Source organism: Hyperolius riggenbachi, chromosome 5 (assembly GCF_040937935.1).
Source record: "Hyperolius riggenbachi isolate aHypRig1 chromosome 5, aHypRig1.pri, whole genome shotgun sequence".
Lineage (NCBI taxonomy): Eukaryota > Metazoa > Chordata > Amphibia > Anura > Hyperoliidae > Hyperolius > Hyperolius riggenbachi.
The window spans coordinates 260930128-260955537 of record NC_090650.1 but is presented as its reverse complement, the minus strand read 5'-3'; the positions used below and the strand labels follow the sequence as shown (position 1 = coordinate 260955537).

Below are 25410 nucleotides of genomic sequence, written 5' to 3'. Positions count from 1 at the left end.
CCAGTCATGAAAGAACATTATAAACATCAACTGTAGACCATTAAAGGTAATATAAAAACTTGGACTAAATATATCTCTTGGTGCAGCAACAAAGATTTGTTGGCCAGAATAGGTTCAGCTGACTTACATAAGATGCCTTTAAAGTGGACCTGAACTCTTGCACAGGACAGAAGGAAAAAAACTTAGAGAAATGCACCCTAAATGTAGTTAGACAGTTTAGCTTGTTTAATTCTCCCTCATTTGTGTCTAATCACAAGTTAGAATTTGGGCCTCCTGTGTCACATGACTGCATATGGCAGATAAGCCCATTTAAAAGCACAGACTGTAAATAATATGTCTGCTTCCATCAATCAGAAAGTAGAAACTGTGCAGATTTATTTTAGGAGTTGTATCAGCTGTAACAAATGCATGTTTTTTGTTTAAAGGCTATTATGCTGGTATCTTATAGATCAGAGAGGAGTTCTGAGTTCAGGTCAACGTTAATAACTTCTATTTGATGTATACATTTGTTAACAACATCTATGTTTGAGGAGGCAGAGGCTTTTTACAAGGAAATTCTGTAATCTAGAAAAGCTCCAGCGGTTATGCAAGCAAGAATCAAGAATATTAGCCAACAACAGCAACAAGAAATAATCACAAAAATATATTAACAGGCCACTGAACACTTAAGCCATACTGTATCATTTGTAAAATCTGTATTATCCCCTTTTTGTCTTGATATGGTCACTTTGATCTAATGGCCTCGATTCATAAAAGCATTACCTCATGCGGTAATGTTGAAAACAGCAGACTTTACCGACCATTTAGCAAAATGTCAATTCATAAAGGCTGTTACCGCATGAAAAGCTGACATTACCGACCAGGGAGATAAATTACCGACTTGGCTGCAGTTACCGACAACACATGTCAGTAAATTGTCAGCAAATGTCAATTCATAAAGCCTTCAACAAGCGGTAGTTACCGACACCTCTAGTGAGGCGATAACAAGTTACCGACAGCTCTGACAGCTCTGATGAATGCAAAAGTGCAGAGAGCCAAAGTCTGTTTAAGTCATCAGTGAAGAGAGCCAGAGAGCCCTCTGTGTGAATCATTTGAGCAGGCAGGGAAAGACTGTGTGACTCATCTGTCTGAGTCATCAGTGGGAGAGCCAGAGAGAGCCGTCTGTGTGATTCATTTCTGCAGGGCAAAGAGAGAATCGGGACACTGCTCTACTCTACCGCTCAATGGGCTGCGGTAATTTACCGACCTCCAAGGGCAGCTGGGGAAATCTTTATGAATTAGCACACAGACCAGGAAAATACTGAGTGCGGTATTTTCCCGACAAGATTTTTTTATCGCACTGTTTATGAATGAAGGCCAATGTTGCCTATGTGTAATTAAAGAGTTCCCAGAAGCATATTTGAGCAAAGTGAGAAGGTATAACAGGGCTTAGTTCAGGTAACCACACATCAGGTTGTATTCTCTACCTTTTTAGTTTAAAAAAAAGTGTACCTGGACTCAAAACTCCATCTCTGCTCTAAAAGATCAACAGCAGCATAATAACATTTAAGAAAAATTTTTTTTTTGTTACAGCCGATACATCCTGCAATAAAAATTTACAGTGTCTACCTCCTGCTTTCATAGAAGCAGACATATTGTTAACATCCTGTGTTTGCCCATTAGCTCTGCCGTGGCAGGAGCTAACACAGCTGAAGAGATCAAATTACAACTTCTGCTTAGTCACTAGGATGCATTCCCCATTTGGAGGAAGCAAGGCCGGATTTATACTTTTTGTGCCCCTAGGCCAACTTTCTTGCTGCTCCCCTTCCATGTACATCCCCTCTATTCCCTGTGCAGACCCCTCATCCATGTCTAACATTCATGTACAGCATCCCCCTTTTATTATATACAAATCCCTTGGGCTGCAGCTCCCTATCTGCAACCTCTGTATTCCATTTGCAGCAATTCCTCTTCCATGTCCAGCCTGCCTCAGCCAGCTGCCGCCCAAGGCCCGGGCCTTTGTGGCCTTTCCAGAAATCCAGCCCTGGGAGGAAGGAAGGAACTGCGAGATTTCTGACTAAGCATGTGCAGCCGTTAGAAGTTATTTTTCCCATCTCAGTAACAGCTAAAAGTGATGCAAAAGCAGATTTTACAGTGAACCATTCTGAGGGTGTTCAGAAGCATCATCATGTAAACCAGAGTAAATATAATGCCAGCGCTTTGTTTCGTTCTTTGGCAAAATGGGAGAACATCAGTTTTAAAGGCTTTTACCATACAAAGTATTCAAAATCTGGTTCTACTTAAAACAATATTTGCAACACAAAACTTCATAAAGTATATAAAAAATATGAGCTGAGTTTTCAAAACATGAGCGAGAATGAATAATGTGGAATTAATGGTTAGAAAAGCCCATTATCTTAGGACACTCCTAAACAAAAATGTTACGCAAATTGTACGCATTTTATGGGCTGTATTCTGTTTATGTTGTGTAATAAAATGAAGGTGTGGCCAAAGACATATAATTAAAGAAGGGAATGGTGGATGGAAGGCTGAGTAGAATTCCAGCTGTATACTGCTTGCTCATTTTATGTACTAAACACAGTAACTCCAGAGAAGTTATCTGACTTAAAGTGACCCTGTAGCGAGATGGATATGGAGGCTGCCATATTTATTTCCTTTTAAATCATGTATATGGTTTGACTGTCCTGCTGTTCTTGTGACTATTACTTTTTGCCAGGGATCCAGAACAAATATGCAGATAAGGTGCTATAACAAAACTGACCACACTAACTGCATGCTTGTTTCAGGTGCATAATTCATATACGACAGCCACCTTATCCCCGTTTTCTGCTTGTGTTGTCTGTTTGGCCTGGAAGTTTATTCACTCACCCTGCATTCAGCTCCAATACCTTGCACATCAAAGGCCTGGGTGTAACCGAAGTCAGGCAGGTGTTGTCACCTCACCACCTGTTTAAGCGGGGACGCACCACATAAGGTGAAGACTGTGGAATTAGATTGGGGCATTGGAGCCGATTCGTGAGCGGATACTCTAACAGGCCTTACATTCCCCCTATGCTTGTCCAACATAATCCTAATGGTCTTATCCCATTTTTGCATCGGCTTCCCTGTACCTGAGGTTAGGAGTGTGTCTCATGGCTAAGTGGAACTGGAGCACATCCATTAAACTAGTATTATGAGCGTCGCCTGGTGAATAGTGCAGTAATTAAACCACCTTTGACACAGGAGACCAGGGTATATTCAAACTGGAATCAGTGCCTTATCAGTAAAGAGTCCTTGGGCAAGACTCTCTAAAGATGGCCATACATGTATCGATTTTTTTGCATCCATATCCAAACAATTTGATCATTTGACCAGCGCTGCGTAATATGTTGTCGCTTTATAAATACAATAAATAAATAATAAGCAGCTAGAGATTTATGCCAAAGACTATTCCCAATCAGGGATTGGCTTCTAAGTAATTCCAAGTAGCAAGCTACTCTGAATTGAAATGGTAATGAGTAGCTGATTACTCAGCTGTGATCAGGGGTGACGGGGGGGGGGCGGGGGGGGGGGTTAAATTACCCAGTAGTCTGCGGTCCATTCCGCGTCACAGGCAAACAGTGAGCCGCGGTGCATGACTCCCTACCGTGCTTCCTCCTTCAAGCCAGAATGAGGAAGCGCGGTAGTGAGTCATGGAACGCGGCTTACTGTACACCTATGATGCAGAATGGACCGCAGACTATTGCCCAGACTTCTGGGTAATTTAACCCCCGTCACCCATGATCACAGCTGAGTAATCAGCTACTCATTACCATTTCAAATATTTGGAAGCCCATCCCTGTTCCCGATCAACCCGGCAGGCAGACACAGATTTTAATATGTTATGCTGAAATCTATTGAAATTCTGTGTGTACTGTGTGGAGGGATTTGAGAAGATAGATGCCTGTCAGATAGGGGTCTACCTCTTGGCCATAGCAACCAGTATAAGGCTACCGTAACACTCCAAATCCCTATCAGGGTGGTTGGCCGAGTACTCTATGTACTACAGGTGGCTGCAACTCTTGTTTGACTCCTCACATGCTTAGAGTGCTTTCTTGAGTCTCATTGGTGAAAAGTGCTGTATAATTGTTAACATTTTATTTAGTTGTCAATTAAAGCTCAACCAAGGTCCAAGTAAACAATTATTCAAGGAAGCAATAGAATGGCAGGACTTTTCACAAACAGCTGATCTCTTTACATATAATAAAACGGTGTTCATGAAAATGACTGTAATTAGGTTCTAGGGAATGTTTGCCACATAGTGGACACCGTTCCATAGACCTGCTGAAGTAGAGCAGTTATTGCTGTCTTCATAGCCCCACTACCCAGCCCCAAGTCTTCCTGTGCAGGAATGCATGACAAGCAGGGCCGGCCCGCTCATGAGGCGGGGTGAAACTTTTGCCTCAGGCGGCAAACTTATAGGGGCGGCACCCGCCCGTCCGTGGGTGCAGGGGGGCCGGCCGCCGAGCTGGAGGGGGTAGCGGGCAGGACGGGGGTATTGGGCCTAGCGGAGGGGAGGGGGGTCCCCCCCCCCCCCTCGCCTGGGTCCCCCGATCTGCGCTCCCCTCCAGCTGTAAATAGGAAGCAGCCGGTGCCGATAGGAAGAGGCACAGGCGGGGAGGACTCACCTTTTCCGCGTTCCAGCGTGCGCCCCACTGACGTCACTTCCTGCATCGCCGCCCACTGTATTGTAAGTGGACGGTGATGCAGGAAGTGACGTCAGTGGAGCGCACGCTGGAACGCGGAAAAGGTGAGTCCTCCCCGCCTGTGCCTCTTCCTATCGGCACCGGCTGCTTCCTATTTACAGCTGGAGGGGAGCGCAGATCGGGGGACCCAGGCGAGGGAGGGGGGGGGTCCGACCCCCCTCCCCACCGCTAGGCCCAATACCCCCGTCCTGCGGGCGGCGGTGGCAATTTTTTTCTAAATTTGCCTCAGGCGGCAAAAAGTCTAGGGCTGGACCAGATGACAAGGATGGTAAACCAGATAATACTGTAAGTTTCACTGTTTCCATGGCTATTACAAAGCAAAGTTCTGCTTTGGCAGGCATCTAGAACAACACACATAGCAGCGCTTTTTAAAAGGAAAGGGATTGTTAAATATGGTGGGTGCTGGGTGGGTATCACCAATAAAATAAGGAAAGATGGAGAATGCTGCTTGTCAACGGGGGCACAGGGAAAACCAATGTGCTAGCAACTCAAAGAGGAATATAAAATAGTGACCCAGGGCATAGTCCAAAGGATATCATGCACCAATGAAGAGGACGTCCATCTCCTTTTGAAATTGACTTCAAAGTGCTGCTACTAATATGGCAATATGGCTGTAATTCATGTAGCAGGTTCACTTTGATTAAAAAAAAAAAAAAGGAAGAAATTGTTAGAGAGGGAACAATTAAAAACGCCATATCTATTCTGCGACAACAGACCCAGCAAGAGAATCTTGCGGATAAACCATCTGAGACATTATTACTGTCAGAGAATGGACATTTATCAACATGCAAAACAGGTTTTGAGGGAGTAGCATTCCTGGCAGAGCTGCATGTTTTACAGCAATGTAGTGCGTGGACCAGTAGAGTATAGATTTACATGGGCGGAGGCAGGGAGGATCAGCTCAGCCATGAACAATTCACTTGTCTGCAGTGGAGAAATGATGTAATACTTGTAAAGTGGACCTGTCAGCAGATCTTTTCTTGTAATCTGGATATTACATAAGAGTCATCTCAAGCCCAAGAGGTTGTTAAATTACTAGAACGAAGCTTAAAGTACAAGTCCATAATGCTACTAGTAAAGTCACTGAACAGCTTAGACAACTACAAGAGTCCACTTAGCACTGCATCTATCCTATATCGCCATATCAATCCTTGCCATGCACTGATGAGGACCAGAAGTTCATTAACAGGCTGTATGCATGCGATTTACCCTGTGGCAGTAATACACACAGAACCAGGCTTTTACAAATATGGGCTAAAGCAGCCATCTCCCAGTCCGACACTGAGGTTTGTAATCTGTGCAGCCCCCACCATCCTTGGAACATTCAGGGAGCTTTGTTGTTCAAGTATGAAAACCATCAGTTCCAAGAACAGGAATTAAGACACAGAAGTAAACAATTAAGATTCTTCCTCACTATACAAATGTGCTGTTCTAGCGGTTTGTCATTCTTGGAAAGGTCGCTGTACCTCCTGTGCCCCCCACCCCCACTAGGTGTGCCAAACAGCTGTGTATTACCTTTATTTCCCAGATTTGTCTGTAACTTGTTCCCAAAATCTTCTTTACATCACCACAGCAGACACTTTCAAAATAAAGAACATTCAATCAAGCTACGGTTCTCAGTGTAGTCAGGCCTATGCTTAAACTCTACTTCCCTAAAAAAAAAAAAAAAAAAAAAAAAAAAAACACCCTGTGGCACGGGCATCTCCCCCTTCCCATCCCCAACACACACGCTTTTACAAATAAGAACTACAACAGCCTTTTTTCCATAGAACTTGGCTTAAACATATATACACAATTAAACCAATACACAGAGTACCGTGTCTAGTACTGGCTGTCATGGCCATTTATTATGTGCAGTATTCTTCCTACCATACCGGATGGATTGTTTTGAGCAAGAAAGATGCATTCAATTCAGGTAGACTGTTTTAGCTCGGTATGGTGAGCATTGTTAATGTATGGCAACAGCACATGGCATGGAACACATGGTTTCCATTTTTCACTGCAACTGAAATCAAAAAAGGCACTGTAGCAGAATACAATAAATGGATCAGGAAACCTAAGCTGGCCATCTAAACCACTGAGGTAGGTTGTTCCCAGAGGGCCAATGAGGTTCATAAAGTCATAACGTTACCACATCTACCACCAAAATCCTGGATCCAAAGACAATCAAGCATGTGTGCATCTTAAATAGTAACTGCACCCAGGGTCCATGGTTTGGGTAGAGGTAAGCCTAGGAATATGTACCTCAGGAACTGAAACTGGCGATTTCATAAGCCTGCAGTCTACATCATCTCTGCGGGTGATGAGGATTACTCATTTACATAACCCCATTCCCCTCCACTCATTAGGTGATGAATGGAGATCAGCAGTTAAACCACAGCACCCACATGAGTGTCAAGCAATAGCAACATTCACAAGTTACAATAATGCATTTTAAGCCCTCATTTCTATATATACACAAATTAACATAAAAAAACTATGTGTCAGCTAAACAGCAGCTTTATTGCGCTTTTACTTCTGTCAGTAAAAAGATCATTTGTTCTGTCATGAATTCTTGACCAGCTAGAAGGACTGGACCTAATGTAACTTAGTAAAAACAAGGTGAAAATAAACCAATGAGATAAACAATTGTATTTGTCCTCCTACTAGTAAAATGACCTTTTAGATACCCCAGTAGATTGAATGTTTTATTGTCTAACTCTGAGAAACTTAATAGGCTGCAATTGAGCAAAGTACATGAACTATTGAACTTTTTCTCTTTCTCCCCCTGCCCTCAGAAGTTGTATTCTGCCAGCAATACTTGTATGACTGTAATTTACTTATCAGTAAAGTGTACTGGATTCCCGGCAAGGTATCGACAAGAGAGAAGCTGTCACTCCCATGCCTGAAAATTAACTCTTTCAGATAGCAAAATAAAAAAAAGACGTCATGTATACATACACGTTTATCTCATGTCACCTCAGGTACACTTTAAATCAGTGTATTTGTATCAGGTATTTTGTTTATATCATCTTATTGGAGGTTCAAGATGAAACTAGAGAGAATTTATACACAGCTTCTAAGTAATAGCTCTTGCTGGGGATTTTTCACCTGTTACCGTGTGCATAATAAATGAAGTCACTGAGCAAAGATCATATTCCACCTTTATTGCAGGAGAACCTGTTATATGTGCAGCTTAATGTACAATGTGAATGAAAACTGCAGGTTTGCACTTAAGCTGGTTGCTATAGCAGAGGGAAGGATCTCGGAAATAATGCACAGCTTCATTGTTTGTGTCGGGTGAGACTTCGCTTCTGTGTTCAGAGGGTCTGCAGAGTGATAAAAGATGGAATCGGAGCAAGATTTAGTGCAGCCATTCGGCTTGGTCGGATTCTTTTGTTAGGGGCGTGGAAGTGAGGTTGCTGGCCGGGAATGTAAGGTCATCCACAGCCACACACTGTCCAAACATTCAGAGATCACATTATCACGTATGGTGCAGCACAGAACAGGGGGGGGGGGGAGTAAAAGTAAGTAAAAGTATAACAAGAAAGCAAACATTTGGAAAGTTAAAAGTAGAACTAAACTCAGATAAAGCAGCTGTGGAGTTGGGAAAGTCCTAATAGTAGGGATTATACTGTAATGTGCCTTTTACAAAGGAAGCTTTTTTTTTCGCCACAAACCCTGTTTCACCAAGACTGAAAGCAGTGAAAAGCGTGTGCAACTCTGCAAACCCCGTCTGCACTGTTTCTTTTTTTGGCAATAGTTTACAACAGTTACATGTGTTATATCCAATCATAGTTAAAACTTTCTGTAATAAATCCAATACTTCATGAATATAAAGAAATATGCATTGAGGGCCCGTTTCCACTATCGGGAATCCGCATGAGTTGTCTGCATGCGGATTCGCATAGCCAATACAAGTGGATGGCCCTGTTTCCACTTGTCAGTAATCCTGAGCGTTTTTCTTTGCGGGAGAAATCTGCACAGAAGAGCCATCAGAATTCGCACCCCACACACCGCTATGCGAATCTAGTATTACCCAAGGGAGGCCTGCAAACTTTTGTTACATAATAGAGAAATTTTTGATGGAATTTAGACCACACTTGCTGAACTGCTGCCCCCCCCCCCCAAAATGAGGACTATAGTGTCTAGTCGCTGAGGACTATAGTGGACCATGAACCACTGGCTTGCTGCAGTCCTGAAATGTTGACATTTGTTGTCAATTCAATAATGCCCATCCTGTTTCACTGATTGTGTTTACATTTCCCTCTCCATACACTGCCTGTGTTTACACATCCCTTTCTCTGTTTATAAATGATATTGCCCATCCCTCTTTCACATGCGAGGATGAAGGCAGTGAAACCACCACCAATCAGCTGACACTGCAGCCAGGTGCCTGCTAGCCCTCATCTCATGCCGTGGAGAAGTGGTCACTGTATCGAGTCACATCTGAGTGTAGCTGCACTCAGATGTGACATGACTGTTTGCTGCCTTGTAACTACACCACGTGGGGCTACAAATGCTGCCATTGCACTAACAAATTGCAGCCAGAAGGTGCACATTGGCAGAGACTGCATGCTGAATTGCACAGCCTCCTTGTGCAAAAGGCCTAAAAAAGTAACTCAGTAAAGTTTTAAAAGCTGTAATCTAAGGTGCCAGGCTGTAAGCGGAGCAGCTTTCTAACTATTTCTGCTGTAACTCATCCCACATAGATGCTTTCCAGACTATTGTTTGGTTTCTCAGCAATTTCCCTATGGAATGACAAGCAATACTTCCATATCTGCTGATGATGAACATTATTAGGTCATAACAGGTAAAAGATTTGAGACAAAAAAAATAGACAGTGCAATGCTACACTACAGAAGATAGGCATGGTGAAGAGCCTGTTACCGCTAGTCAATGCCTGCAAAAAGTGCCAAGCAATTTATCTAAAAAGTGCCAAAGTTTGCTTTTTTGTTCTTTTTAAAACAGTCACACAAATGCAATAAGCATTCATACAGTCAGAACCAGTGACATAGCTAATAGAGGCCAGAGCGAGTTTTACAGAGGAAGAGGAACTATAGAGCAAAATGTAATTAATTAAATGGTTAATTTTTTTATAATATGAATTGCTAAATAAAGCTAACCTGAAACGGGGGGGGGGGGGGGGGTTCGTAAAAAATTCATACTTAACTGGGGCTTTCGCATTCATACTTACCTGGGGCATCCTCTAGCCCAGGGGTGTCGAACTCAAATACAAAGTGGGCCGAAACGGTACACTGGGACCTAGTTGCGGGCCAACTTCAATTTCTACTAGTCACCTTCCTCCCTTATAGAGTTCCATGGTGTCTAATGCCTTCCACAACCCCTATACCAGTGATGGCTAACCTTGGCACTCCAGCTGTGGTGGAACTACAAGTCCCATGAGCTATTGCAATACTCTGACAGCTCTAAGCATAACTCGGGGAGGCAGAGGCATGATGGGATTTGTAGTTTTATCACAGCTGGAGTGCCAAGGTTAGCCATCACTGCCCTATACAGTTACCCGGTGTCTAGTGGTCCTCCTGCCCTATACAGTTTTCTGGTGTCTAGTGGCCCCCACCTTCCTCGATACAGTTCCCTAGTGTTTAGTGCTTTCCCCTACCTCTTCCAAGTGGCTTCCCTGGAGTTCTAGGGTTTCACCCAAAGTATGGCTTCCCTGGTAGTCTAGAGTGGGCCAAACATAATGCAAAGTGGGAATCTACTTGGGGGCCTAATTTAACGGCTCTGAGGGCCAGATTTGGCCCGCAGGCCGGAGTTTGACATGTATACTCTAGCCCTATGACCATCGTTGGCTCTGGTAACCTGCTTTCAGTTGCGTCAGGCTTCTCTGCGCATGCCTGGCCATGCAGAATACCATGCAGAATGTAGTACAATGGTTGTGGATGGGCACGCCATCAAATGACGTTAGGGTGTTTGATACTGCGGCATAGGCAATGCCCCTTCCAGCCATATACTTCCACAAGAAGTTAGCCGACAATTGTTTTGTGGGCCGCACAGGGTCCCCCTTTATAACCACACACCTCGATAAAAATTGGTGTGTTGATACATTGGACTACTTACTGCCATGCAGAATGTTCTTGGCAACATGCCACACACACACACCTTCCCGTCTTAGGATCTCTGTAATTAATCAGTGTTTGTACCTTTTAAAATCTTTCTTCACCCTATTTACATTCTGAAATGTATCACAGAGTCAAGGAGTCAGAGCAATTTAGGGTACTTGGAGTCAGCGATATCAATAACCTGAGGAGTCTGAGTCAGAAGATTTTTGAACCAAATCCATAACTTTTGTACAAATTAGAGTCGGAGTAATTTTGGGTACCTGGAGTCGGAGGTTTCATAAACTAAATGAGTCGGAGTCAGATGATTTTTGTACCAACTCAACTGGATTGATTTATCACAGGTGGTGAAACCTTTAGTCCTGTCAGGTGATATCTGCAGAATGTTTGTTTACTGAGAATTCCAAAGCTAGTACAAACTATGCCTGGTCTCCCAGAACGTATTACGGTAGGTGAATTCCACATAGCTTAATAGCCTAGGCTAAACATCACTGGGAGGGCGGTGCTACACAATATATAATTATAGAAAGTGTTTCTGATGCTGAAACCAGGAAGATGACCGTAAGACAGGGTAACCTGAATCATTGACTGCATTCTACTATACTATGGGCCTGATTCACAAAGCGGTGATAACTCAGTTATCACGCCTAAAAGACTTTAGGCGTGTTAACCTTTGCACTGCTGAGTTAGCACCGTTTTGTGCTCTTTATCGCATGCAGCGCCCATAGGGTTTAATGGGCGATGCACACCGTGCGATAGCGCGCGGGAATTTCGCGCGAGTTTCATTTTATCACGCCTAAAGGGCTTTTCACAGGCGTGCAAACACTTTGCACCGCTTTGTGAATCAGGCCCTATATGTCACTACGGGGTACTCTGTACATAATTGATGTGGTGGACCAAACCCTGCCCAGGACATGCATATTGTCAGAGGTTTAAGTGGAGGGGAAGAACTGTTTATAAGTGGTTACCACGATTCAAAGAACATGCACAGGTGATCTTTACTATAGCACCAATGCAAAACTAATACAGTGTATGAAGGAGGACCTCTTGTGGACCCCTCTAGTCCAGGGGCTCTGGTGCAATTGCAGCCTCTGCTTTAGCTATTGCTACACCATGGGTTGGAACAAATGACCTGCATACTTACTCCTGAGAGAAATCACTGTCTGCACACTTGATGTTTTAATTGTTTAGCTACACGTTTATTTGGGGGGGGGGGGGGGGACTCTCGATTGCAAACACAGATTTTGTACTGTTTGTGGTACAGACTATCCAGAACTTCATTAATTTATATAGCTCAGGCATATTCATGGCACTGTACAGATGTAAACATTTATAGACAAGTTACATAGACAAACAACGGCATCACACAAATTACAGCAACACCAACATACAGTAGGAGAGTGGACCCTTCCCATTCATGCTTACAATAAGGGGGTTATCTTACTGCTGGGAAAATTTGCTGAGCGTTTGCCACTCTCAACACCTAGGCTAATCCAATGGCTGTCAGCAGGTTATGCCACTCCCATTTTACAGTCTGTTAGGAAAACTTAAAGAGAACCTGAACTGAAAATAAAAAGTCAAAATAACCATACACAGGTCATACTTACCTCCTGTGTAGTCTACTCCTCGATCTCTTTCTCCTCTCCTGCGTCCTGTTTGTCCACTGTGATCAATGGATTTCTCCATCCTCCATTTTAAAAATGGTCATTATCCTATAACAGCTTCCTGGTAAACACACTGTTAAACTGTAATATCACCCACTTGAGCCATAGGGAAACATGGACATTACCTTGCACATTCAGTTGTAACTGACAGCTGCTGATAAATAACTGACAGCAACTAGTATATTTCAATTCTGACAAAATATTGTCAGAACTGGAAGGGATCACTGTAAGAAGAAAATTGTGAGCTTCTGAGAGGAACTGAGGGTGAGGCAAGTATGTAATATTTATTTGCAGCTACATCATGTGTTTATTTTAAATAATTTTCGTCGCTTCAGGTTACCTTTAAAAAGGACCACTCCAGAAAAAAAAAAATTAAAATCTGACAGAACCGACAGGTTTTTGGACTAGTCCATCTCCTCATGGGGGATTCTCAGGGATTTTTGTCTTCAAAGCATTTCCTGAATGGCTAAAATAGTGTGAAAGTGAGTGAGGAGGCTGGTAGATATCTTACTATTTTGACAGTTAAACTGCTATTTAGGAAATGCTTTTGAAAACAAAGATAACCCTGAGAATCCATCCTCAAGAGAGGGACTAGTCCAAAGTCTGTTCTGTCAGATTTTTTTTTACTGCTTACTTTTTCCGCTGTGAGTTGTACTTCAAGAATGGTTGGGTTTTGTAAATATACAAAAAATAAAAAACATTACCAGGCTAAATTAATGTTTGCCATTATTAACCTCTGCAATTTACCGAACTGAATTGTCTTTTGGAAGAACCTAAAATGTTTGCAATTTTGCATACAGCATAGAAAGCTGTAAACCAGGTTTCACCACAGGTTCAAATATAGGATGTGTAAAATAAACATTTTGCACTTTTACAGCTACAATCACTGCGAGAGTGATGAGCTTGCTACATTAAAAAGGAAATAAGGCAATTTTCATTAAATATTTTACTCCTGCTAGACGTCCGCATAGGTTCATGACCCATTTCAGTTGCCAGCAGACTGGAGACAAAATAACAAATATTGTGAAAAGATGAGTAATATGGGTTTGCCTGTGCCAAGGTTAGTTGTGAATCATATAGAGCAGTCTGCACAATTGTCTGACAGTGCAAGGAGTGCTTCATATCTTGTGGAAAGGAGAGATACCAAAGCTGCCCAGCCTCCCACACAAGCAGCCTGTGAGGAAGCCTGGGGGAGTGACAAATTCCTCTGCCTGCTCGGCAACTTCTAGAAAATCAAGCCCACTGACATCACTCATCACTGTGCATGCGTGACCTGCAGCTCCCACCTTAGACAAAGGGGGGCTGGGAGCACCAACAAAGGAGTGACCAGACCAGCTACTGAAGGAAGCGCCCTTCTGTGTACCAAACATCTTCAATTCCTTTTATGGCTAAACTAGTGCCAGTTCCTGCTGAGATTTGTATATTTGTTGGTAGATCACCTGAGTATCTTCTCCATCTCCAGTACATCCAAAAATTCACAAGAAGAACTTTTAAAAACTTACTAGCAAGAAATTAAAACCGGTTTCTGAATTCAGCCCTATTTTTCAGAACCTGGAAGATTTCCCCAGCTGTGCAACACATTCAAACATTGGTGACAAGATTTTGTGATACTCTGACCAGGAGGACAATTTTCAACTTGATTACAAAAACAAAAAGAGACCACTGGAACCTGAAAAGATGAAGACTGCTCAAAAAGATAATAAGAACTACTGAGTTTATAGGAACTTTAAGTTCAGATCAGACATTTTGTCATTAACCAGAAAACACACTTTTGTATCGACACACACCTTTTATGATCAAGTGACCTGTGCACTATCATTGTGTAGGGGCACATAGCATTCTTATACAGAAGTGGTCCAATAGCTGCTACTGTGACATACTGTGAACTTGCATGTTATCATAAAAGTAGATGCAATTGCACATTTTCATAAACCAATTAAAAAATTAAATGTCCTGGACCATGTGTAAGGGGTATTTTAAATGACAGCTGTACCCAGAACTGATATTTCCATGGGCGGATGCTAGAATGTTTAATGAAGGTGCTCTGCCCAACCAATGAATTCTCTGAAAAGCCTGTATGGCCTAGAGGCAGGGCATGAGACAAGCTACTGTAGGGTGATTCATCAATGGAGTCATTTTTAAAAGGTATTTTTGCAAACATGATCTTTTTACCCTTCCTTGGATTTGCTAGGGGAACAGAAAACATGTTAGGCCCCAAGAACATTGGCCTCGGCAAAGCATGCAAACAAAGATAGTAATTAAGGTCAGCCCCATTCAAATTTTTGAAGTGTGTATTTTTGCTAAGCACCCACTTTCAAAAAACAAATTCTCAGTTGCGTTATGCCACCTTTCCAGTAATAGAGAAAAAAAAAAAAAAAAAAAAAAGAAGAACTTAATACATACTAGCTCTCTGCCCAAGTAATATTTTGGAATGACTATAACCTATTGCAGGCATAGTAAAGAATTAATCACTCAAACTAACATCTTATGCAAGAGTGGCCAGCCAGCAACACAACTAATTCTCCAAAAACCTCAATGTCTGCCAAAGTAAAACTGTACAAAGATCACAATGAACACTAATAAATGGAGCATACAAATGACAGGCACTTGTATAAACTAGCTGTATTTACAAAAGGCAAAGCCACTTCCTGCTTGTAAATGGAACTACTGGAGAATGGTGGCACACCTTGATGAGTTCTGCTGAAAACTGCAAGTGTGTTACATACAGTACGATACAGGCACACTCCCTTCACCCCATGCAGTTCTGTACTGTAGGGATAGCAGTTTTACATAGGCTCTTACCCATAGCTGTCTCCGGTGTGCTCGCTGTAACTTTGCTGGGCATAGTACATCTTCTGCATCCCTCCAACTCCTCCACCACCACCGCCTCCGCCAACAACCACCTTGTGATGATTGTTCATGGTATCGTACCTGCCGGTAAGATCCGGGCCGGACTCTGCCCTGGTGAGCTTGCCTAGGGTGTTGATCCGATTGTGAGACCCGTACATACTCATATTGTGGTTAGATGAGCAATCGGCAAAGCATTGGACTTAAAAAGAGAAGCAGGTGTGCGGGCTCGCTGCTGGAGGAAGCGGACGTAGCGCAGCAGGTAAAGTTAGCCGAGGCCCAGGGCAGAAGAAACAAGAAAGATCCCGGGTATGGCAAGAAGTATGAGCCGGGCAGGTAGAAGCCACACAGTCTACAGACAACTGCGCCGAGAGCTTCCTCTTGTTTGCAGAGCAGCTGTGCCCCTGCGATCAGAGAGCCTGAAGCCAGAGACTGGGCGGAGGAGGAGGAGGTGGCAGGTCTTATCCAGGAATCTCATGTGAAAACCAGCAGGCACACCTTTTGTTTTTCTCTCTTTTTTTCCAAAGTAATGCGACTGCTGTTGACGCCCTGAATATCTGCAGACCCAGCCCTGCCTCCACCCCTCTAGTGTGACAGCTTCATCCACCTGAGCACAGCAAATTCTACGCTGCACAGACTTGTACTCACTAGCTCAGGAGGAACGCTCCATATTGTCATCAGGGTTTGTGGTTTCTGAATGATTTCGGATCTTCTTATACAAAACAAATCCTGCAAGACTCCTCTTTACTAACCCAGCCAAAGTTCTCAAGTGTGCTTAAAAGAATACAGCTTACATGTATCACTAATTTTACTCCAGGTTAAATATAAATAGTATTGTTAAATGCTGTATATATATCTTATATATGGTCAGTGGCGTAGCTAAGGAGCTATGCCCCCCCAAGCATACTATACATAATTGATATGGCACACCGAAACCTGCCAAGGACAATCACAGTTATAACCAAAATTATACATAAGCAGTGTCATACTTGGGACTCATTTCTCACTGAAGTATGGAGACGAGGCTAACCTAGGCCACAGAGCCGGGACAAGGTCCTCCAGCACCCAAGGCTGAGACACCAAAGTGCGCCCCTCCATTCCTCCCACCCCAGCCGTCACACACTGATTGCTATTAGTCTAAGAGGGCCACAGGGCCCACAACCTCCCCAACACCTTAATATCTAGTTATCTGGCTTGTAGTCACTTCCATGTATCCCCTTTTCTTATTTCTTTCTGCTTCATACGCAATTAGGAATGACAGCTGAATGAATTGTGCGCTCCCTTCTACACTGCGCCCTGAGGCTGGAGCCTCTCCAGCCTATGCCTCGGCCCGGCCCTGCTAGGCCATGAGCATAGACTAAATTAAATTCATTGAACAGTTACACAGCCTCATAAAGTATACCAAGTTTAATTTTAATTGTATCAAAATATTAAAAGACACCGGTCCTCCTCAATCACAAATATATGTCACAGATCAACAGTCCCCATAAGAACCCCCATAAAAACAGTAGTAATTGCGGATTGCATATGTGACGCTGGCTGCGTCTCAAGATCAAATATCTTCATATAGTACTATGGAAAACAAAACTGTATCTGGTCAGAAATATCAATTCCCCTTCCATTTGAACAGACGTCCGCGCATTCACACACACACACACACACTTGTGCCCAGATGACTCAATATGGGGGGCCCCCCTTCTTCTTATTTGAACTTCGTTTTTCCCAAGGGATTCAGTTCACTGTTATGTCTAAGGAACTGGAATGATCGACCACTTGATCAAAACAGGGAGGATTGAATCTCACCCATATTAGTAGGGGCTTGTAATCAGAAACATCTCCGCTGGTCCGCATATCAGGGTCCTGGTAGCTTGCTTGGGAGTGTGATGCTGTTACCTCCACCGTGCCAAGGACTTCCCTTACGGAGAACGCCAGCCCGGAGTTCGGTATACCACGTGTGTGGATGAGTGCGGTGACGCACGCAGCCGCGTCAGCTCCGCCCACCAACGCGTTTCACGTCCCGATTGGACGTTTCATCAGGGTGTCTTGGGAGTGTGATGCTGTTACCTCCACCGTGCCAAGGACTTCCCTTACGGAGAACGCCAGCCCGGAGTTCCGTATGACACCCTGATGAAACGTCCAATCGGGACGTGAAACGCGTCAGTGGGCGGAGCTGACGCGGCTGCGTGCGTCACCGCACTCATCCACACACGTGGTATACGGAACTCCGGGCTGGCGTTCTCCGTAAGGGAAGTCCTTGGCACGGTGGAGGTAACAGCATCACACTCCCAAGCAAGCTACCAGGACCCGGATATGCGGACCAGCGGAGATGTTTCTGATTACAAGCCCCTACTAATATGGGTGAGATTCAATCCTCCCTGTTTTGATCAAGTGGTCGATCATTCCAGTTCCTTAGACATAACAGTGAACTGAATCCCTTGGGAAAAACGAAGTTCAAATAAGAAGAAGGGGGGCCCCCCATATTGAGTCATCTGGGCACAAGTGTGTGTGTGTGAATGCGCGGACATCTGTTCAAATGGAAGGGGAATTGATATTTCTGGCCAGATACAGTTTTGTTTTCCATAGTACTATATGAAGATATTTGATCTTGAGACGCAGCCAGCGTCACATATGCAATCCGCAATTACTACTGTTTTTATGGGGGTTCTTATGGGGACTGTTGATCTGTGGCATATTTGTGATTGAGGACCGGTGTCTTTTAATATTTTGATACAATTAAAATTAAACTTGGTATACTTTATGAGGCTGTGTAACCGTTCAATGAATTTAATTTAGTCTAAGGACAATCACAGTGTCAGAGGTGCAAGAAGGAAATGGGAAGCAGTGTTATAAGGGGCCCATACACTGGTCGATTTCAGCCATCGGTCGAATCTGTGAAATCTATCACAAATCGGAATGTGCGCGCTATGCGTATCTCTTTAGCAGCCACTGGAGAGATGCGTAGAGGGGGCACTTCTCCTGCGTAGACTGGCCCACGACTGGCTGAATTGACGGGACTCGATACTGGAGCTGCAGACAGCGGAGGACGGCGGCGTGGGAGCGATCCGAGTGGATGGGGCTGGAGGAAGCCCCAGGTATGTATACAAAACTTTTTCTTTTATTCAGCTCTGGTACACTTTAAAGGGGAACTGAAGAGAGAGGTATATGGAGGCTGCCATCTTTTTCCTTTTAAAGTGGATCCGAGATGAACTTTTACTCATTGCATAATTGTGTTCCTTTCCTATTGTTTATAGGGCATTCCTCAAGCCAAATCCTTTTTAAATTTTGTTTTAACACTCTAATTCCCTATAAACTAAACAAGCCCCGCCCACAGGTTTTTAGAGAGCCAAGGCACTTTCAGACAGTAGCAAGGGCTCATGGGAGCCATTGATTTCAGAGGCAGAGGGGAGGAGGGAGGAGGAGGGGGATTAGGTTTTTTGCTCAAGATGCAGATAAGCTTGCCTCTGTGTAATGTTTACAAACAACATGTCTGCTGTCATTGTATCACAGGAAGAAATAATCATATTCTATTAAAGCTGTATGCAGCTAGATTTGCTGTGTAAACTATCTAAACTTTAGATAAGATATATAGACAAGTTACTTGTTAAGGTGGCCATACACTGGCCCGATTCACCGCCGTTTCGACAGCAGATTAGATCACTGGGATCGAATCTGCTGCCAATCGTTCGCGCTACACGCCGAATTTCGATCCTTTTCGTCCGATCCCGTCGATCGCTCCGTGCGGAAAATTAGCGTCGATCGCCCGCGGGTAGGGAGCGCGTCGCTAGCGGCGTTCGAGTGCCCAACAACCGACGCATTAGAGCCGCATACATTACCTGCTCCGCCGGCACGTCTACGCCCGGTCACCGCTGCTCCGTGTCCGCGCTGGTCTCCGGCATGCTTCAGTTCCTCCGGCCCGGCAGGAAGTTTAAACAGTAGAGGGCGCTCTACTGTTTAAACTTCCTGCCGGGCAGGAAGAAGTAAAGCATGCCGGGGTCGGAGACCAGAGCGGAGACGGAGCAGCGGTGACCTGGGGACTGGAGTCGCGCCGGCGGAGCAGGTAATGTATGCGGGCGGGGGGAGCGGCGGCAGCACCACCACCACAACAGATTGTGAACGGTTTCAGGCTGAAATCGGTTCACAATCTGTTTGCAGTAAAGGTAGACATACGATCCCTCTCTGATCAGATTCGATCAGATAGGGATCTGTCAGTTGGTCGAATCTGATGGCAAATCGACTAGTGTATGGCTACCTTTATAGTTAGTTTTTCATCTCGGATCCGCTTTAACCCCCCTGGCGGTATGAAAAATTCCGCCAGGGGGCAGCGCAGCAGTTTTTTTTGGTTCTTTTTTAAATCATGTAGCGAGCCCAGGGCTCGCTACATGATAGCCACTGCTCAGCGGCATCCCCCCGCCCGCTTCGCTCGCCTTCGGCGATCTCCGATCAGGAAATCCCGTTCAAAGAACGGGATTTCCTGGAGGGCTTCCCCCGTCGCCATGGCGACGAGGCGGGATGACGTCAGCGACGTCGGGACATCATTGGGAGTCCCGATCCACCCCTCGGTGCTGCCTGGCACTGATTGGCCAGGCAGCGCACAGGGTCTGGGGGGGGGGCGCGCACCGCAACGAATAGCGGCGATCGGGCGCAGGCCGGCGGCGATCAGCAAAGTGCTAGCTGCGTCCAGCAAAAAAAAAAAAAAACTAGGTAAATCGGCCCAGCAGGGCCTGAGCGGCACCCTCCGGCGGCTTACCCGGTGTCACACACGGGGTTACTGCTAAGGAGGTTAAGCAATACCAGTTGCCTGGCCACCCTGCTGATCCTCTGCCTCTAATACTATTAGCCATAGCCCTTGAACAAGCATGCAGCAGATCAGGTGTTTCAGACTTTAAAGTCAGATCTGACAAGACTAGCTGCATGCTTGTTTCTGGTGTTATTCAGATACTACTGCAGAGAAACAGACCGGCAGGGCTGCCAGGCAACTGGTATTGATTAAAAGGAAATAAATATGGCAGCCTCCGTATACCTCTTACTTCAGTTCCCCTTTAAAGGGATACTGTAGGGGGGTCGGGGGAAAATGAGCTGAACTTACCCGGGGCTTCTAATGGTCCCCCGAAGACATCCTGTGTTGGCGCAGCCACTCCCCAATGCTCCGGCCCCGCCTCCGGTTCACTTCTGGAATTTCTGACTTTAAAGTCAGAAAACCACTGCGCCTGCACGCCCGTGTCCTCGCTCCCGCTGATGTCACCAGGAGTGTACTGCGCAGACACAGACCATACTGGGCCTGCGCTGTGCGCTCTTGATGACATCAGCGGGATCGAGGACACGGCAACGCAGGCGCAGTGGTTTTCTGACTTTAAAGTCAGAAATTCCAGAAGTGAACCGGAGGCGGGGCCGGAGCATCGGTGAGTGGCTGCGCCAACACAGGATGTCTGCGGGGGACCATTAGAAGCCCCGGGTAAGTTCAGCTCATTTTCCCCCGACCCCCCTACAGTATCCCTTTAAAGAGAAACCAATAATTGAACTTCATCCAAATCAGTAGCTGATACCCCCTTTCCCATGAGAAATATTTTCCTTTTCTCAAACTGATCATCAAGGGGCTATGTATGGCTGATATTGTGGTGAAACCCCTCCCACAGTGTGATGTCAGGACCATGGTCCTGACAGTTTGTCTGTGAACCTCATTGCATTATGAGAAATAGTGGAATACAGCTTTTCAGTTTCAGTTTCCAACTGCCCAAAAAAAAAGCAAGCAGCATCTCCTTCCACTGACATTACCTGCCACGGCCAGCAGTAAAAATGTCACCATGTGATAAATGTGAGAATGTAAATCAGGGAGATGAAAGATTTTACATTGGGCAAACACTGACTAAATCATTTATTCATAATTATTGTAAAAATGAAGTACTTATTACATTATTTTCACTGGAGTTCTTCTTTAAGGTACGTACTGACACACGCAAGTACCATTGCCCACAGGTATTCGGCTCAATTCCTCAGGCGTATGAGAGATAACGGCGCTGGAGACTGGGCGCAGGATACAGCTGGTATATGGCTGATCCTGCTGCCGCACAAGTCCCGGCCGTATTAAATCCTATTCCCCTTCCAGTCCGCCAAGGATAGTGGGGGAATGAAATAATTAGGCTTCCAGCACGAATGATTAGGTTTTAAAAGTAACTTCAGCTCAGTCTTCTGATGGCGCTGAAGTTACTCCCTGTGCCTGCTATAGCCGTAATTCCCATTACGGCCTATGGTGGCGCCGGCTGCGCCCAAATCTCCTGCACTGGTTTCAGCGTGTTCGTTCCTCAGGCCACAGTTTGGGAAGAGTGCTGTATAGACTGTTACTATGAAGGGGGGGGACACTGCATAGTGCAAGACAGCTGGAGGGTTAACCTCCTTAGCGGTAACCCCCGAATTGTAAGTTTTCTTTACCTTACCCTGGATCAAACTGGGATATGAGCAGGTTCAGGATGGTGTTTTATTTTTATTTTATTTGTTTTTTTCTGGTTGGACTTGATGGCCGAATGTCTTTTTCAACCAAGCTATGTAACTATTCAATCTCAGGCAGGCCAGAAATCTGCAGAGTGGTAACCTCGAGCTGGATCCATAGGTGGGGAGTAATGTGCAGGGCTGTGGCAGATCTATCTAGCAGTGTTTTTTAGGTCTAAAAGCTTATGAAAAAAATTGCACCGCTTTCAGAAACTAAAATCTGGAAGTAGTCGTACCTCTAGGGAGGTTAAGGAGGAGAACAATGCACTAAGCCTGCACTCGACTGAGATGGTCTTGCACTCTGGATCCCTTGGCAACACATTCACAGAGAGGGGCAGGCAGAGGCGGCGATGCGCCGCGATTGACGTCAGGAGGGGCAGAACTGAAGCTGAAAGCTCTGCCCCTTCCAGGAAATGCCGGCGGATTGCTCTCTGGGCGATTTGGGGGCTCTGCAGCCCTCGTTTAGCGGCGGCAATGCAGCAGATTACTTGGGAGCACTGAAGCGAACTATAAGTAAGCTTTTGCTGGCGAGGGCCACAAAATATTGTATCGAGGGCCGCAAATGGCCCGCGGGCTGCGAGTTTGAGACCCCTGTGCTAGAGGTATTTGGTGCGCACTTGGGCCGAAGTGCTGAGAACATCTGCTGACAGCAAGTACAGGTGTATAGGTTCAGAAATGTGTATAGCAATCTGCGCCTAATGGATGGTCAGCAGCTGTCGTGGACCAGGTAATCCCCAAAAACAGTACTTATCCGTTAGCCGGGCGCATCCGGCAGGTGGCGACAAAACTCCACCAGAGTTACATCTTTCCCTAAAAAAAACAAAAGTTTGCTTTCCTAAAACAGAAAGAATTTGCGATAATTCAGGTTGGAGTGAGCTTGAGAGGTCTCCCAGAGCAACACTGCTGAATTAATGCAAATTAACCATTGTACCCTTAGAAGCTAAACACACCTCCAGAACCGCTGGAATGCAATGATGTGTCAGCTTGTTAATTTGTACAGAGCCAGAATAATCCAACATGCATACGGACTGTTTCGGATTGTTTGATCCCCATCAGTGCATGGCATGGATTAATTTGGCTCTATAGAGTAGGGCTTGTGAATCTGAGAGGCACAGACTAACCAGCAAGCTCATGGTGACCCAGAACTCATTGGAGTGTGTAAGGGACTACAATGGTCCTAAAAGCCCCCTTACTAAGATGTTAAGAAAAACAAAAGTTTGCTTTCCTAAAACAGAAAGAATTTGCGATAATTCAGGTTGGAGTGAGCTTGAGAGGTCTCCCAGAGCAACACTGCTGAATATATGCAAATTAACCATTGTACCCTTAGAAGCCCCTTACACACTCCAATGAGTTCTGGGTCACCATGAGCTTGCTGGTTAGTCTGTGCATCTTTCCCTACTATCCATGTCGGCCTGGAGGGGGAATAGTAATTAGCGCCACCTGCCGGATGCGCCCGGCTAACGGATAAGTACCCCAAAAACCTCAAAATCAGAAACATAAAAATGTCCACAGCGCTAAAAAGATAATTCCTCTTTATTAATCCATAATATAAGCAACTAATAGTTTTTCGATCCTAGGCTAATACAATACAGATTTCTATCTGATTGCAATATCTGTCTATGGTACGATCCCAACTTCATCTATCGATTTCTATCTGATTGCATTATTATATGTCTGTTTGTAACATACCATGCCCTGTTATCTGACTATGGGACATTCTTGGTTTTAAATTTGTGTCAACCTCTGATCTTTGGTTCCATTCCACTAGTTCCCAGCTTTTGGCCTTATCTAGGTCTTGGCCTTAAATTAACATATAATTTATTGCCTTGCCAGCTGTTTATGCAGTGTTCTATGCTGTGTTTGATCTGCGAGTTAAATTTCTGTCCAGCCCCATACAGAGTCTCCTTTAAATTCCAGCCTACAAGGCTGAGACTCCCATTCAAACACTTCACCATCTCACTTGCATTCAATCTGTTAATTAAGATGCTGGCAGCCTGTTTGCATATAGCTAGCATAGGAGGTCAATTTTGACCACTGGTCAGTTTTGAGCATCTGAACTCAAAGTGTAAAGAAAATACAACGACCAAAATTAGACCAGAATTGAACCAGAAGGGAACAGAAAGAACTGACAGAAAACTCTGCTTCTCTGGTTAGTTGCAAAAATGTTCAATCTGGTGTTTACTATCTGCCTACTCTCCCCAGCCATCCTCAAATCTCTCCACACACTACATCCCCCTGCTGTCAGCAATATGCTGTACATTTCACCATCCCTCCTATCCACTCCACAGCTTGCCTCTCATGAGATTTTCTTATACTTACCACCTCACCTTCCATGTCACACTACGTCTAAATATAAGTCTACACCGCAACTTCTGCTCCGCTCTGTCTGCCTTCTCCTCCTCCTTGCTGCTGGGGACATTTCACCTAACCCTGGACCCCCACTCCCCCCTGCTAATAACACGGTTTGCAACAAATCAAATTTCCCTTCCTCTTACTGTAACCTTATTCATATTCCACTCCTTCCCTACACCCCCTCCGATCTCGGCTGCCCTCTGGAATGCCCGCTCAGTCTGCAACAAACTGCCCTTTATCCATGATCTTTTCATTTCCAATGCTTTCACATTCTTTGGGATCACTGAAACCTGGCTGACCCCTTCTGACACAGTCTCACCTGCCGCCCTCTCCTATGGAGGTTTCCGCTTTAGCCACACTCCTAGAGGTGGGAATAAGCATGGTGGTGGTGTGGGCATTCTCCTCTCAGATAAATGCTCCTTCAAGCCTCTCACTCCTATTCCCTCTCTCTCCCTGCCATCCTTTGAAGTCCATGCAGTCCCACTATACTCTCCCTTGAACCTCCAAATTGCAGTTATTTACCGCCCTCCAGGCCCTGCTTCTGTTTTCTTGGATCATTTCTCTGCCTGGCTTCTCCAGTTCCTATCCTCTGACATCCCTACCATCATCATGGGTGATTTTAACATTCCTATTGACACCAATAACACTGTCTCCAAAAAACTTCTATCACTCACTTCCTCCTATGGCTTGTCTCAGTGGTCCTCTACCTCAGCCCACACTGATGGCCATACGCTTGACCTTGTATTCACTCGTCTCTGCTCTGTCACTGACTTTACTAATGATCCACTACCACTCTCTGACCATAACCTACTTAGCTTCTCTCTCTCCTCCTCTTTTCCTACCACCCTGGCACAAGCACGCTCACATACTCGAAGAAACTATCGCAATCTAGACAAACTGTCTCTGAAGCCCTGGCACCTCTCCTCACACAATCCTTCACTGACCCAGACTCGGCTGCTATACACTACAACAGCTCCATTACAAAAGTCATGGATGACTTCACCCCCCTCGTCAATGCCCGCCCTCACCGTGTCTGTCGCCAACCCTGGATGACCAAAACCACTAAACAGATAAAAAGATGCTCTAGAGTAGCTGAACGGCGCTGGAGGAAAAAGTAACACAAGTGAGGACTTCATCTTATATAAAATTGCCTTGAACAACTTCAGAAACGCACTCTCTGTGGCAAAAAAAGTCCTATTTTTCTTCCAATATCCGCCCATTTACACAATCCAAAACGCTTGTTCAGCACCTTCAACTCCGTTCTCCATCCCCCTCCTCCTT

At 44.9% G+C, this 25410-nt stretch overlaps 1 protein-coding gene across 3 annotated transcripts in view; it reads right to left on the bottom strand.

Moving 5' to 3' along the window:
- Positions 1 to 15766, bottom strand: part of DSP (desmoplakin) — a 106037-nt gene extending 90271 nt beyond the window's left edge. The window contains exon 1 of one of the 3 annotated variants that reach the window (XM_068236858.1): positions 15250 to 15766. In XM_068236858.1, the coding sequence (XP_068092959.1) occupies positions 15250 to 15461 (212 nt within the window). In that variant the 5' untranslated portion in view covers positions 15462 to 15766. The remainder of the gene's footprint in view (positions 1 to 15249) is intronic. The other 2 variants (XM_068236859.1, XM_068236861.1) reach the window with 2 other exon arrangements.
- Positions 15767 to 25410: the final 9644 nt, after the last annotated feature.